The sequence below is a fragment of the Mesoplodon mirus genome, assembly GCF_964341445.2.
Source record: "Mesoplodon mirus genome assembly, chromosome: 11".
NCBI classification, from domain to species: Eukaryota; Metazoa; Chordata; class Mammalia; order Artiodactyla; family Ziphiidae; genus Mesoplodon; species Mesoplodon mirus.
This window is the reverse complement of record NC_138987.1, coordinates 56533613-56547481: the sequence shown is the minus strand read 5'-3', so window position 1 is coordinate 56547481 and position 13869 is coordinate 56533613. Positions and strand designations below refer to the sequence as shown.

General features: G+C 37.3%; 1 protein-coding gene across 1 annotated transcript in view; it reads left to right on the top strand.

Annotated features, from left to right (window-relative positions):
- Positions 1–13869, top strand: part of FAM186A (family with sequence similarity 186 member A) — a gene marked incomplete at both ends in the record, with an annotated part of 98181 nt that overhangs the window by 50233 nt on the left and 34079 nt on the right. The window contains 2 exon segments of the mRNA XM_082635309.1: positions 5877–6093; positions 7094–7264. Of these exon segments, the coding sequence (XP_082491435.1) occupies positions 5877–6093; positions 7094–7264 (388 nt within the window).

Below are 13869 nucleotides of genomic sequence, written 5' to 3'. Positions count from 1 at the left end.
GTGTCCCCTGCATCAGCAGGTAGACTCTCAACCACTGCGCCACCAGGGAAGCTCCACAACTGATTTTTAAAAATCAATTTATTTAAACTAAACTAAAAAAAAAAGAAATAGTTCACCCATTTTTCACACTGTACCTACCCCTACCTTTGGTAACCATCAAACTGTTCTCTGTAGCTATGAATTTAGTTTTATTTTAGATTGCACATATAAGAAAGATCATACAGTATTTGTGTTTCTCTGTCTCACTTATTTCACTTAGCATAACGCACTCAAAGTCCATCCACGTTGTTGTAAATGGCAAAACTTCATTGTTTTCTGTGGTTGACTAATATTCCATTGTATATTTTTGTATGCTTGGTTTGTTTCCATATCTTGGCTATTGTAAATAATGCTACAGTGAACATGGGAGTGCAAGTATCTTTTCTAATTAGTGTTTTTGTTTTCTTCAGATAAATACCCAAAAGTGGAATTGCTGAATCATATGGTAGTTCTGTTTTTAATCTTTTGAGGAAACTCCATTTTGTTTTCCATAGTAGCTGCACCAATTTACATTCCCACCAACAGTGCACAAGGGTTCCCTTTTCTCCACATCCTTGCCAACACTAAGAAGTGTTAATTTTAGTCTTTTTGATAATAGCCATTCTAACAGGTGTGAGGTACATTTCATTGTGGTTTTGATTTGCATTTCCCTGATGATTAATAATGGTAGAGCATCTTTTCATGTACCCATTGGCCATCTGTATGTCTTCGTTGGAAAAATGTCTATGCATATCTTCTGTCCATTTTTTTAATCAGATTGTTTGGGTTTTTGCTATTGAGTTGTATGAGTTCTTTACATATTTTGAATATTAGCCCCTTATCAGATATATGATTTGCAAACATTTTCTCCCATTTGGTAGGTTGCTTTTTCATTTTGCTGATGGTTTCCTTTGCTGTGCAGAAGCTATTTATTTATTTATTTAGGCTGCACCAGGTCTTAGTTGAGGCACTTGGGATCTTCGTTGCAGCATATGGGATCTTTTAGTTGCAGCATGCGGACTTCTTAGTTGCGGCATGCAGACTCTTAGCTGTGTTATGTGGTCTCTTAGTTATGGTATGCATGTGGGATCTAGTTCCCTGACTGGGGATTGAACCCAGACCCCCTGCATTGGGAGCATGGAGTCTTACCCACTGGACAACCAGGGAAGTCCCCAGAAGCTTTTTAGTTTGATGTCGTACCACTTGTTTATTTTTGCTTTTTTTACCTTTGTTATTGGTGTCAAATCCAAAAAATTATCACCAAGAGCAATGTCAAGGAGATTACTACCTATGTTTTCTTCCGGAATTTTTATAGTTCCAGGTCTTACATTCAAGTCTTTCATCCATTTGGAGTTAATTTTTATGTATGCTATAAGACAGAAATCCAGTTTCACTCTTTTGCATGTGGCTGTCCAATTTTCCCAGCACCATATATTGAAAAGACTTTCCTTTCCCCACTGTATACTCTTGGTTCCTTTGTCATAAACTGATGATATGTGTGTGTGGGTTTATTTCCAGGCTCTCTTTTCTGTTCCATTGATGTATGTGTCTATTTTTATGCTGATACTGTACTGTTTTAATTTCTATAGCTTTGTAATATTGTTTGAAATCAGGGAGCTTGATGCCTCCAGCTTTTGTCTTTTTTCTCAATATTGCTTTAGCTCTTCAGGGTCTTTTATGATTCCAAAAGAATCAAATTTTAGGATTTTTTGTTCTATTTCTGTAAAAAAATTTCAGGATTTTTTCTTTTATTTTTAGGATTTTTTGTTCTATTTCTGTAAAAAATGTCATTGGAATTTTGAAAAGGATTGTATTCAATCTGTAGGTTGCTTTGGGTAGTATAGATATTTTAACAATATTAATTCTTGCAGTGTGTGAGCATGAAATACTTTTCCATGTGTGTCTTCAATTGCTTTCATTAATGTCTTGTAGTTTCCAATATACACGTCTTTCACCTCCTTGGTTAAATTTAGTCTCAGGTATTTTATTCTTTTTGATGAAGTTGTAAATGGGATTACTTTCTTAATTTCTCTGAGAGTTCATTATTAGTATATAGAAAATTAAACATTTTTGTGTATGATTTTGTATCCTGCAACTTTCATGAATTCATTTATTTGTTCTAACAGGTTTGTTTTTTGTTGTTGTTGCTGTTGTTGTTTTATGGAAACTTTTTTTTTGGCTGTGTTGGGTCTTCGTTGCTGCACACAGGCTTTCTCTAGTTGTGGCAAGCAGAGGCTACCCTACGTTACAGTGGGCTTCTCATTGTGGTGGCTTCTCTTTTGTGGAGCATGGGCTCTAGGCATGCAGGCTTCAGTAGTTGTGGCACACGGGCCCAGTAGTTGTGGCTTGTGGGTTCTAGAGCACAGCCTCAGTAGTTGTGGTGCACAGACTTAGTTGCTCCATGGCATGTGGACTCTTCCTGGACCAGGGATCGAACCCATGTCCCCTGCATTGGCAGGTGGATTCTTAACCACTGAGCCACCAGGGAAATCCCTTTTGATGGAATCTTTAGAGTTTTCTATATATAAGATTATATCATCTGCAAATATAATATTTCCTCCTTTTCAATATGGATGTCTATTATTTTTTTATTTTTTAAATTATTTATTTATTTATTTATTTTTGGCTGCGTTGAGTCTTTGTTGCTGTTGGTGGGCTTTCTCTAGTTGCGGTGAGTGGGGGCTACTCTTCGTTGCTGTGCGCAGGCTTCTCTTGTTGTGGAGCACGGGCTTTAGGTGTACAGGCTTCAGTAGTTGTGGCATGCAGGCTCCAGTAGTTGTGGCACGCAGGTTCAGTAGCTGTGGCTTACAGGTTCTAGAGCGCAGGCTCAGTAATTGTGGTACATGGGCTTAGTTGCTCCACAACATGTGGGATCTTCCCAGGCCAGGGATTGAACCCGTGTCCCCTGCATTGGCAGGTGGATTCTTAACCACTGCACCACCAGGGAAGTCCCTATTTCTTTTTTCTTGCCTAATTACTCTGGCTAGGACTTCCAGTAATATGTCAAATAGAACTGGTAAGAGTGGGCATCCTTGCCTTGTTCCTAATCTTAGAGGAATAATTTTCAGATTTTCACTTTTCAGTATGATGTTAGCTGTGGGCTTGTCATATATGGCATTTATTATATTGAGGTATGTTCCCTCTATACCTGCTTTGTTGAGAGTTTTCATCACAAAAGGGTGTTGAATTTTGTCACATGCTTATTCTGCATCAATTGAGATGATCATATGATATTTTTCCCCTTCGTTTTGTAAATTTGGTACATTTCATTCATTGATTTTCACATGTTGAACCATTTTTGCATCCCTGGAATAAACCCCACGTGGTCATGGTATATAATTCTATTAATGTGCTGTTTAATTCTGTTTGCTAGTATTTTGTTGAGGATTTTTGCAACAATGTTTAGAGATGTTGGTCTGTAGGGTTTTTTTTGTTTGTTTTGTTTTGCAGTATCTTTATCTGACTTTGGTATGAGGGTAATTCTGGCCACAAAGAATGAGTTGAGAGAGGTTCCTTTCTCTTGAATTTTCTGGGAGAATTTATGAGAAGTTGGTGATACTCTTTCTTTAATCACCATGCTGTGTGTTAGTTTGTAATGTTATTCTTCATCACGGCTTATCAGACTTTGTCTCTGCCCTCCTGTATTTTTGATAATTTGCTGCAACTGCATTACCTATTTCTGATTGCAGTATTTCCAGCACCTAACATTTGATTACTTTTTTTTTTTTTTTTGCGGTACGTGGGTCTCTCACTGTTGTGGCCTCTCCCGTTGTGGAGCACAGGCTCCAGATGTGCAGGCTCAGCGGCCATGGCTCACAGGCCCCGCTGCTCTGCAGCATGTGGGATCCTCCCGGACCAGGGCACGAACCCGCGTCCCCTGCATCGGCAGGCAGACTCTCAACCACTGCACCACCAGGGAAGCCCTGATTACTCTTTTGACATGGTGATTTGGCTTGCAAAATCCAAATCTTAATGTTATTGTAAGGAGTGTAGAGAGAGTTCAGTTTGTCTGAAGCCAAACTGAGAGAGTAATTGATAAATCTGGAAAAGATGGAGCAGTGATTCTCCATCTATCAGATTTACCATTCCCTTTTAAAATATTTTTAACATACCTTTGTTCCTCTGAAGTGAAATTCATAGATAAAATATCTATACTCATACTTAAAAAAATTAATATGTGAGGGTAAATATAAGTGCTAATTTATAATAACACACATTTCAATGTGTAAGTTCTAGGTCAAACTTCAGTAGAAGACATAACAAAGAAGTAGATATGTAGAATTAATTATGTATTAATTATGTAGAATTAAAATAAATATGAAAGCTACAAATATAGGCTGATACAAATGCAGGTTTATTGTACTGGCACTACATATTATTAGCAGTAGTGCATTGCTAGTTGGTACTATGGTGTTTCAGAATGGTGAAATTTTATTGGAGAAATTCTAAAGAATATTTTCCTTTGATTTATAAAATATTTGCATTCCTGGAAATTTCAGTAAGCAATGAAACTCCGTAAAAAATTATTCTGCATTTATACTTTAAAAAGAGTAAGTTTCTAGGCTCAGATAATTATAAACAGATTTTTTTTAACCTATGTAAATATCCCATGGGACAGTCAAAATTTATGCAGGCTGGGCCAATTCTTTAACATGTGTACTGTCCATTGCACTGTTGGGTGGGCTGGCACCCCTTAGCACCTTTTACTAAATAAAATAAATCTTCCCTCCCATTCATTGTTACAACCAAAAATGCTTCCACAAATTTCTTTTTTAAGTTATTTATTTATTTAGGCTGCGTTGAGTCTTCATTGCTGCGTGTGGGCTTTCTCTAGTTGTGGTGAGCGGGAGCTACTCTTTGTTGGGGTGCACAGGCTTCTCGTTGCAGTGGCCTCTCTTGTTGTGGAGCACGGGCTCTAGGCATGCGGGCTTCAGTAGTTGCAGTGTGTGGGCTCAGTAGTTGTGGCTCGCCGGCTCTAGAGCGCAGTCTCAGTAGTTATGGCGCGTGGGCTTATTTGCTCCATGGCATGTGGGATCTTCCCCGACCAGGGATGGAACCCGTGTCCATTGCATTGGCAGGCGGATTCTTAACCACTGCGCCACCAGGGAAGTCCCCACAAATTTCTAAATGCCCATATGAGGCAGTAATTACCCCACTGAGAATTTGCTGATAGATTTTTGAGGAGGGGAAATAATGAAGTAGAAATCATGTCGTGGAATATTCTGATAGCTGCTTTCCAGTTGTAAGCATTGATTAAAAAAAGAAAAAGAAGTAACTTCCTTTAATTAATTAGTAATTAATTAGTTTGTTTATAGCAGCCACAGTTTATAAGGCATTTCACACATCTTACGTGTCTCACATCAACTGTAAACTCAGTATCTGCATTATTTTACAGATGAGTCAGGGCAGCTCAGAATTGTTAAGTGATTTATTAAAAGTCATTTTAATGAGAGAGCTAGAGTTGGAATCCAGATATGGTTTCAGACCCAATATTCTTTTCATTATATCATAGCAATGCTAGGATGAAGGCAGAGAAAAAAAATTTAAGAGGAAAATCTGAGACTCACAGAAAAACTAGAATTAGGGGACTTCCCTGGTGGTTCAGTGGTTAAGACTACATGCTTCCACTGCAGGGGGGTGCGGATTTGATCCCTGGTCAGGAAACTAAGATCTCACATGCCGTGCAGCCAAAAACAAACAAACAAACAAAAGACAACAACAACAAAAAACTAGAATTGGCAAGCCTTTGATTAGACAGCTTTATAGTGACTGTCACTGACATTCTGGGAAGAAAGGTGGTCAAAGCTTACTGTCAAACAGAGGATTTATTAATATATTCTCCCTTCTTATTCTTATAGGACCTTAATATGCAGCTGGGTGACATCATGCAGAATGTGCAGTGGATAATAAATCGCTATACTATGGATGAGAATGTGCACTCTGGAAGGGAAATATCCCTTACAGAACATAAGAAATGGAGAGCAAGTTTGCTGGAGAAAATAGTTACTTGTGCCAAGACTGCTGAAATTAAAGAAAAGACTCTTGTCTACATTCTGGCGTGGCTGGAAGAATGGAGTAAGTTTCCAGAAGTGATTTAAAGTTAATGAAAAAGCTAGAGAATGGAATTATAAGCAAATTATGAAGGATTAGAAGAAGACTAAACAAGAAAAGACTAAGGTGGTTATTTAGAGAACAGGTGCTCTCTGTTCCAGGAAGAATAGAATAAGGAAAATATAAGCTCGCTCACTTAGTACCAGCTATTCTGGCCTCCTTGCTTTTCTTCAAGCATGCCAACATACTCCTGCCCAGTGTCCTTATGCTTCCTAGTCCCTTGCCTGGAACATTTTCCATCAGGTAGCCACATGGCTCATTCTCTGCTTATATTTCTCTTTAAAATGAGGTGTTCTCTGACCATCCCCATTCTCTACCCACTGGCACTGTCCATTATTCTTTACTCTTCTTTATTTTTGTCTATAGCATTTCTTACCATCTGACATACTTTATAATTAATGTGTCTTTTAAAAATTTTTTGTCTGTGTCCTTTCACTAGAATGTAAATAGTATGAAGTTAGGGAATTTGTTTTATTAAATGCTGTATCTTCAGGATCTAGAACAGTACATGACAGAGGAGACACTGGTTGGATGAAAGAATGAATAAGCTAAGAATACAAAAAAGAGAAATTTCATTTAGTTACAAGAAATCTCATGTAACAGGGGTTATAAAATACTAGAAAACTTACCAAAGGAGTTAATTGGAGTTTAGATCCCCAATATTAAAGCACATGTTCACATTTTAGATATCTCCATCCCTGAAGTCAGGGAACTAAAAAATTAGACACCTGTTAACCATATTTTAACCATATTTTTATGGCCAAGGCTTACTGTTTGGCCTTCTATTCCAAGTCTCTCTTTTTTTTTAATTTCTTCATAGAGAGAAGCCTCAGAATAGAAATAATTACGAGATACCTATATTTCCCAATACTACAATATTGAATAGGTAGCCAATATTATAAGCCTATATGGTTATAATTATTTATTTTTCTGCACAAAAGTAATTTTTTTTACTCTCTTCAAGATGTCATTTTGTCTAAAATGACTACAATTGATATTGATGAACACCACCACTGTATAGAACAAATGGAGATGTTACCAGAAATGCTCAAAGCTATTGAGAGCAATGTCAAGCTACTGAGCAGAATTAGTACATCTTCGCTTGAAGAAAAAAAGAAACAAAAGAAAAAAACAGGTAAGAGTGCTGTAAGACTTTGGAAATAGATTTGACTTTTTCTAAAAAAGAACTTTATAATTTACGTACCATAAAATTTACCCACGATAATTGTACAATTCAATGACTTTTAATAAATTTAGAGTTGTGCAACTATCACCAAAATCTAACTTTAGAACATTTTTATCAAACCCCAAAGATCTCTCAGGCCCATTTGCAGTCAATCCTCATTCCCACCCTCAGCCTCAGACAACCACTAATCTCTTTTCTGTCTCAATATATTTGCCTTTCCTGGATATTTCATGAAGTGGAATCATATTTTATGTAGTCTTTTATGTCTGGTGTCTTTCATTTAGCATAATGTTCTTGAGGTTCAGCCATGTTATAGGATGTATCAGTAGTTTCTTCCTTTCTATTGCCAATTGTACACTATTGTTTGCATATACCAAACTTTGTTTATCCATTTACCAGTGCATGGACATTTGCATTGCTCCCACTCTTTGGCTTTAAAGAATAATGCTGCTATGAACACACATGTATATGTTTTTGTGTGGATGTAAAATTTCATTTCTTTTTGGACATACCTAGGAGTAGAATTTCTATGTCATTTATTTATTATTGCTGGTAAACTTATGTTTAACTTTTTAAGAAATTGTTAACTGATTTCCCAAGTGACAGCACCATTGCAATTTCCATCAGCAGTGTATTAGGGTTCCAGTTTCTTCACATCCTCAACAACACTTGTCATTGTCTGTCTTTTTTATTATAGCCTTTCTAATAAGTATGAAGTGATATCTCATTGTGGTTTTAATTTGCATTTCCCTAATGATTAATGATGTTGAGCATTTTTTCATGTGCTTATTAGTCATTCCTATATCTTTGATGAAATGTCTATTCAAATACTTAGCCATTTTTATTATTGAGTTTTAAGAGTTCCTTATATATCCTGGATACAACTCCTTTATCAGAAAAGTGATTTGCAAATGTTTTCTCCCAGTCTGTGGCTTGTCTTTCATTTTCTTAATGGTGCCTTGAGGCCCCAAAGTGTTTAATTTTGATGATGTTCCATCAATTTATCATTTTTTTCTTATATGGATCATGGGTTTAGTGTTGTATTATGCACTTGTATCAGTCAGCATTCAACCATGAGAGCAGAACCAGAAGGAGATTATATGTAATCTATCTATCCATCTATCTATCACATTGCAATTGAGGAACATGCTCTATATTATTTTAATTCTTTTAAATTTATTGGGACTTGTTTTATAGCCTAGCATATGAGCTATTCTGGAGAGTATTCCATGTGTTCTTGAAAAGAATATATATCTGGTTGTTGTCAGGTGCAGTGTTTTATAGTTGGTTTATATTGTTGTTCTAGTCTCCTATGTATCTCTTTCCTGATTTTTCTATCTAGTTGTTCTATCCATTAGTGAGAGTGGGATATTGACCTCTCCAACTATTATTGTTATTTCTCTCTTTAATTCTGTCAGTTTTTTTGCTTCCTGTATTTTAAGGCTCTGTTGTTAGATGCACATATGTTTATAATTGTGTTAGCTTCCTGATGAACTGACCCTTTTATCATTATAAAATGTCTTCTGTTGTCTCTAGAACCATTTTTTTTTTGCCTTAACGTTTATTTTGTCTGATATTAGTATAGTCTCCCTAGCTCCCCTGTGGTTACTGTTAGCAAGATTGAATCTAGGATGTGTTGCTTATAGTTGGATCTTGTGGGCTTTTTTTTTTTAATACAATATGGCAATCTCTGACTTTTGGCTGGAGTGTTTAATTCATATTTAATGTAATTATTGACATGGTTGGATATATACCTGCTATTTTGCTGTTTTCCATATGTCTCATATATCTTTTTCTTCTTCTATTCTTCTTTTACTGCCTTCTGTGTTAAACAGATACTTTATTTTTATTTTTATTTATTTTATTTTCAGCTGTGTTGGGTCTTCATTGCTGCGTGCAGGCTTCCTCTAGTTGCAGCAAGAAGGGGCTACTCTTCGTTGCGGTTCGCGGGCTTCTCATTGCGGTGGCTTCTTTTGTTGCGGAGCACAGGCTCTAGGCACATGGGCTTCAGTAGTTGTGCTGCACTGGCTCAGTAGTTGTGGCTCGTGGGCTCTAGAGCGCAGGTTCAGTAGTTGTAGCACACGGGCTTACTTGCTCCATGGCATGTGGGATCTTCCCGGACCAGGGATCAAAGCTGTGTCCCATGCATTGGCAGGTGGATCTTAACCACTGCGCCACCAGCGAAGTCCCCTGAAGAGATATTCTAGTCTACCTTTTAATTCTATTTTTTCCTACATTTTTGGAGTAATTTTCTTAGTGGTTGTTCTAGGAATTGCAGTATACACTTTAATTTACCACAATCTGCTAGAGATTAGTACTAACTTAATTCCAGCAAAATATAGAATGTTTGCTCCAATAGCTCCATTCTCTTCCCCTTCTTTGTGCTTTGTCATATATATTACATATTTACGCATTATATGCCCAACAATATAGTTTTATAATTATTGTTATTTATTTATTTACTTATTTATTTTTGGCTGCGTTGGGTCTTCGCTGCTGCGCGCGGGCTTTCTCTAGTTGCAGCAAGCGGGGGCTACTCTTCATTGTAGTGCACAGGCTTCTCACTGTGGTGGCTTCTCTTGTTGCGGAGCACAGGCTCTAGGCATGTGGGCTTCAGTGGTTGTGGAACGTGGGCTCAGTAGTTGTGGCACACGGGCTTAGTTGCTCCAAGGTATGTGGGATCTTCCTGAACCAGGGATTAAACCCATGTCCCCTGCATTGGCGGGAGGATTCTTAACCACTGCGCCACCTGGGAAGTCCATATAAATTATTGTTTTATACGATTGTCTTTTTAATTGACAAAGAGAGAAAAAAGAAAAAAATATTTTTACCGTCTTTTTAATTTACTTACATATACTGGTGCTCTTTATTTGTGTGAAATTGCGTTATCCTCTGGTGTCATTTTCTTGCAACCTAAAAGACTTCTTTACTATGTCTTGTAAGGCCAGTCTACCAGCACCAAGTTGTTGCTTATCTGGGAACGTCTTCATTTCACATTCATTTTTTTCAGGCAGTTTTAGATTTAGAGAAAAATTGAGAATATAATAAAGTTCCATTTATCTCACCATACTTTATTATTATTAATATTTACATTAGTATGATGCATTTGTTATAATTAACAAACCAATATTGAGACATTATTAATTAAAGTTTGTAATTGATTAATAATTCCTTGTTTTTACCTAGTGTCCTTTTTCTGTTTCAGAAGCCCATCCGGGGTACCAGATTACATTTAGTTGCCGTGTCTCCTTAGGCTTTCTTGGCTGTGACAGTTTCTCAGATTTTTCCTTGTGTTTGATGTGTCTGATGGGTTTGAGGAGTACCAGTCAGGTGTATTGTAAAATGCCCCTCTATTGGAATTAATCTGATATTTTTCTCATATTTACCCTGGGGCTATGGGGTTTTGGGAGAAAGATCACAGAGGTAAAGTACTATTGTCACAGTATCATTTCAAGGGTACATATTATCAAATGACTTATGACTCAGTGTTGACTTTGATCACCTAGCTAAAATAGTGCTTGTCAGGTTTCTCCACTGCAAAGTTAGTTTTTTCCTCATTTGCCATATTGTGCTCTTTAAAAGGAAGTCTATATGTGCAGCCCACATTTAAGGAATGGAGAGTTATGCGCCCCCTCCTCTAGGGTGGAGTATCTACATAAATTATTTGAACTTTTAAGCACAGGAGTTTGTCTTTTCGCCCCTATTTAGTAATTTATTAGATTATTTATTTATATCAAAATGAACTCACAGATATTTAATACTTTGGGTTATAACCTAATACTACTTTATTTTCTTGCTCAAGTTCCAGCTTTGGCTACCAGAACCTCTTTCAGTTGGTTCTTGTGCCCCTTTCACATACCCGCATCAATGTGGTTTATTCTCTCTATCTTTTTTTTTTAGCACTTCCTTACTTTCTGGTACTTACAAGTTACAAGATGCTTCAGGTTCATCTTGAATATTTCCTGCCCCAGTTCTAGACTCTGTCACTTCCCCAAGGACTTCTGGTTCCTTTAATTAGAGAATAGTATTAAAAACCAAGATCTGGTTGCTATGTGTGGTCATTGCTACTAGGGTGTTATTTCTGTTTGGCCCTCTCATCTTTCTTTTTTTCTTTTTCTTTTTTTTGGCTTGTGGGGTCTTAGTTTCCTGACCAGGGATTCTACCTGGGCCCTCGGGAGTGAGAGCTTGGAGTCCTAACCACCGGAGCACCAGGGAATTCCCTTGGCCCTCTCATCTGACAGAGCAAAAAAAATGTGTGCGTGTGCTGACCCATGAATATACACATATCTATAAACATTTATGTATATAATCATCTCTAACTACATTAAGCTAAACATGAGTTCTTGTCAATGTCTCTAACTCTAATTCATTATCACATGGATCATTCTAGCTCCCTCCCCTTGCTTATCAGTAAATTCCTACCCAAAACAGTGAGGAACATGTTCCTACCATCTGCCATCCATTTACTTAATTGTTCAGTCCAGTATACATGTATAGCAATATCAGAATTATTAACCCATACTACTATGGGAAACAACTTATCAACTACAGTACAGCCCTCATATGTAGTTCCTTTTGCCTTGGTCTTACAGAATCCTTTCATTTCCAGTTACTTAGGTCAGCAACACTCCCTCTTCCCCACCACTGCCATTTCTTTCAGTGAGGTTGTGTCATACATTTCTAATATGGTTAGATTCTCGTATCACAGTATGAATTCCTTCCTGGGATCCCCTTACCTCCTAGATGGTTACTTTAAAAAATTTGCCTACATAGTTTCACTCTTGGTACTGTAGAGTTCTGTAGGGTTTGACAAATGTATATTGTCATGTATCCACCATTAGACTATCATACAGAATAGTTTCTCCATCCTAAAACTCCCCTGTGTTTAATCCTTCCCCTCTCTCTCCAAGACTCTGGCAACCACTGCTTTTTTAGAGTCCCTACAGTTTTGACTTGTCAAGAATGTCATATAATTGGAATTATGCAGTATGTAGCTTTTCCAGACAGGTTTCTATCTCTTAGCAATACACATTTAAGTTTCCTCCATAACTTTTTGTGGCTTAATAGATTATTTCTTTTTATTGCTGAATAATATTTCATTGTATAGATGTACCACAGTTTGTTTATCTCCCTATTGAAGGACGTTTTGGCTGCTTCCAGGTTTTGGTGATTAAGAATAAAGCTACTATAAACATTCTCATGCAAGTATTTAGTGTGGACGTAAGTTTTCAAGTTAACTGGGTAAATACCTAGAAGCATGATTGCTGAATCATATAAGACTACATTGGGACTTTCCTAGTGGTCCAGTGGTCAAGACTCCGTGCTTCCAATGCAGGACCGGGTTCCATCCCTGGTCAGGGAACTAAATCCCACATGCCGCAACTAAGAGCCCACATGCCGCAACTAAGAAGTCTGCACACCGCAACAAAGATTGTGCGTGCCACAACTAAGACCTGGCACAGTCAAATAAATAAATAAATATTTGGGACTTCCCTGGTGGCACAGTGGTTAAGAATCCGCCTGCCAACACAGGGACACAGGTTTGATCCCTGGTCTGGGAAGATCCCACATGCCGCGGAGCAACTAAGCCTGTGCACCACAACTACTGAGCCTGCGCTCTAAAGCTCACGAGCCACAACTACTGAGCCCATGTGCCACAACTACTGAAGCCTGCATGCCTAAAGCCTGTGCTCCACAACAAGAGAAGCCATGAGAAGTCCGCGCACCACAATGAAGAGTATAGCCCCCACTCACCACGATTAGAGAAAGCCCATGCATAGCAAAAAAGACCCCATGCAGGCATAAACAAACAAACAAACAAACAAATAAATAAATAAATAATAGTAGTAAATTTAAGAAAAAACTACATTATTTTGTAAGTAATTTTGTAAGAAACTGCCAAAATGTCTTCTCAAGTATCTGTACCATTTTTCATTCCCACCAGCAATAAACAAAAGTTCCAGTTACTCCATATCCTTGCTAGCATTGGTATTACCTGTTTTTTTTTAATTTTAGATATTTTAATAGGTGTGTAACAGTATCTCATTGTAATTTCAATTCTCTAATGACAAGTGATATTGAGCATCTTCTCATATGCTTACTTGCTGTCAGTGTATTATTTCTTACCTTCATTAAAAAAAAAGAGTTGTACATGCATGCTACTTTGAGAAGCATGTACTTACTTCAGTGAATGGATGTGACAGACATTCTGTAATGTATTTAGAGAAGAGTATAAAAATACATGTACTAACTATGGATATATGAGTGTTCACTGAAAGCAACTTTGACAGGAATGTTATTTCAGTGAATGGATGTGATTGCTCTTCTGTAATACATTTAGAGAAGTGTTTAAAAACATGCAATAATGATGGTTATGAGGGCTGTACATTCATGCTACTTTGGGAAGAGTGTTATTTCAGGGAATGGATGTCTTAACTTCTAGTAATCTAGCATCAAGTTTGCTGGTTATTTTTGAAGAATAGTTTTGCTGGATATAGAATTCTTGGTTAATAGTATTATTCTTTCAGCACTTCGAATATACCATCCCACTGCCT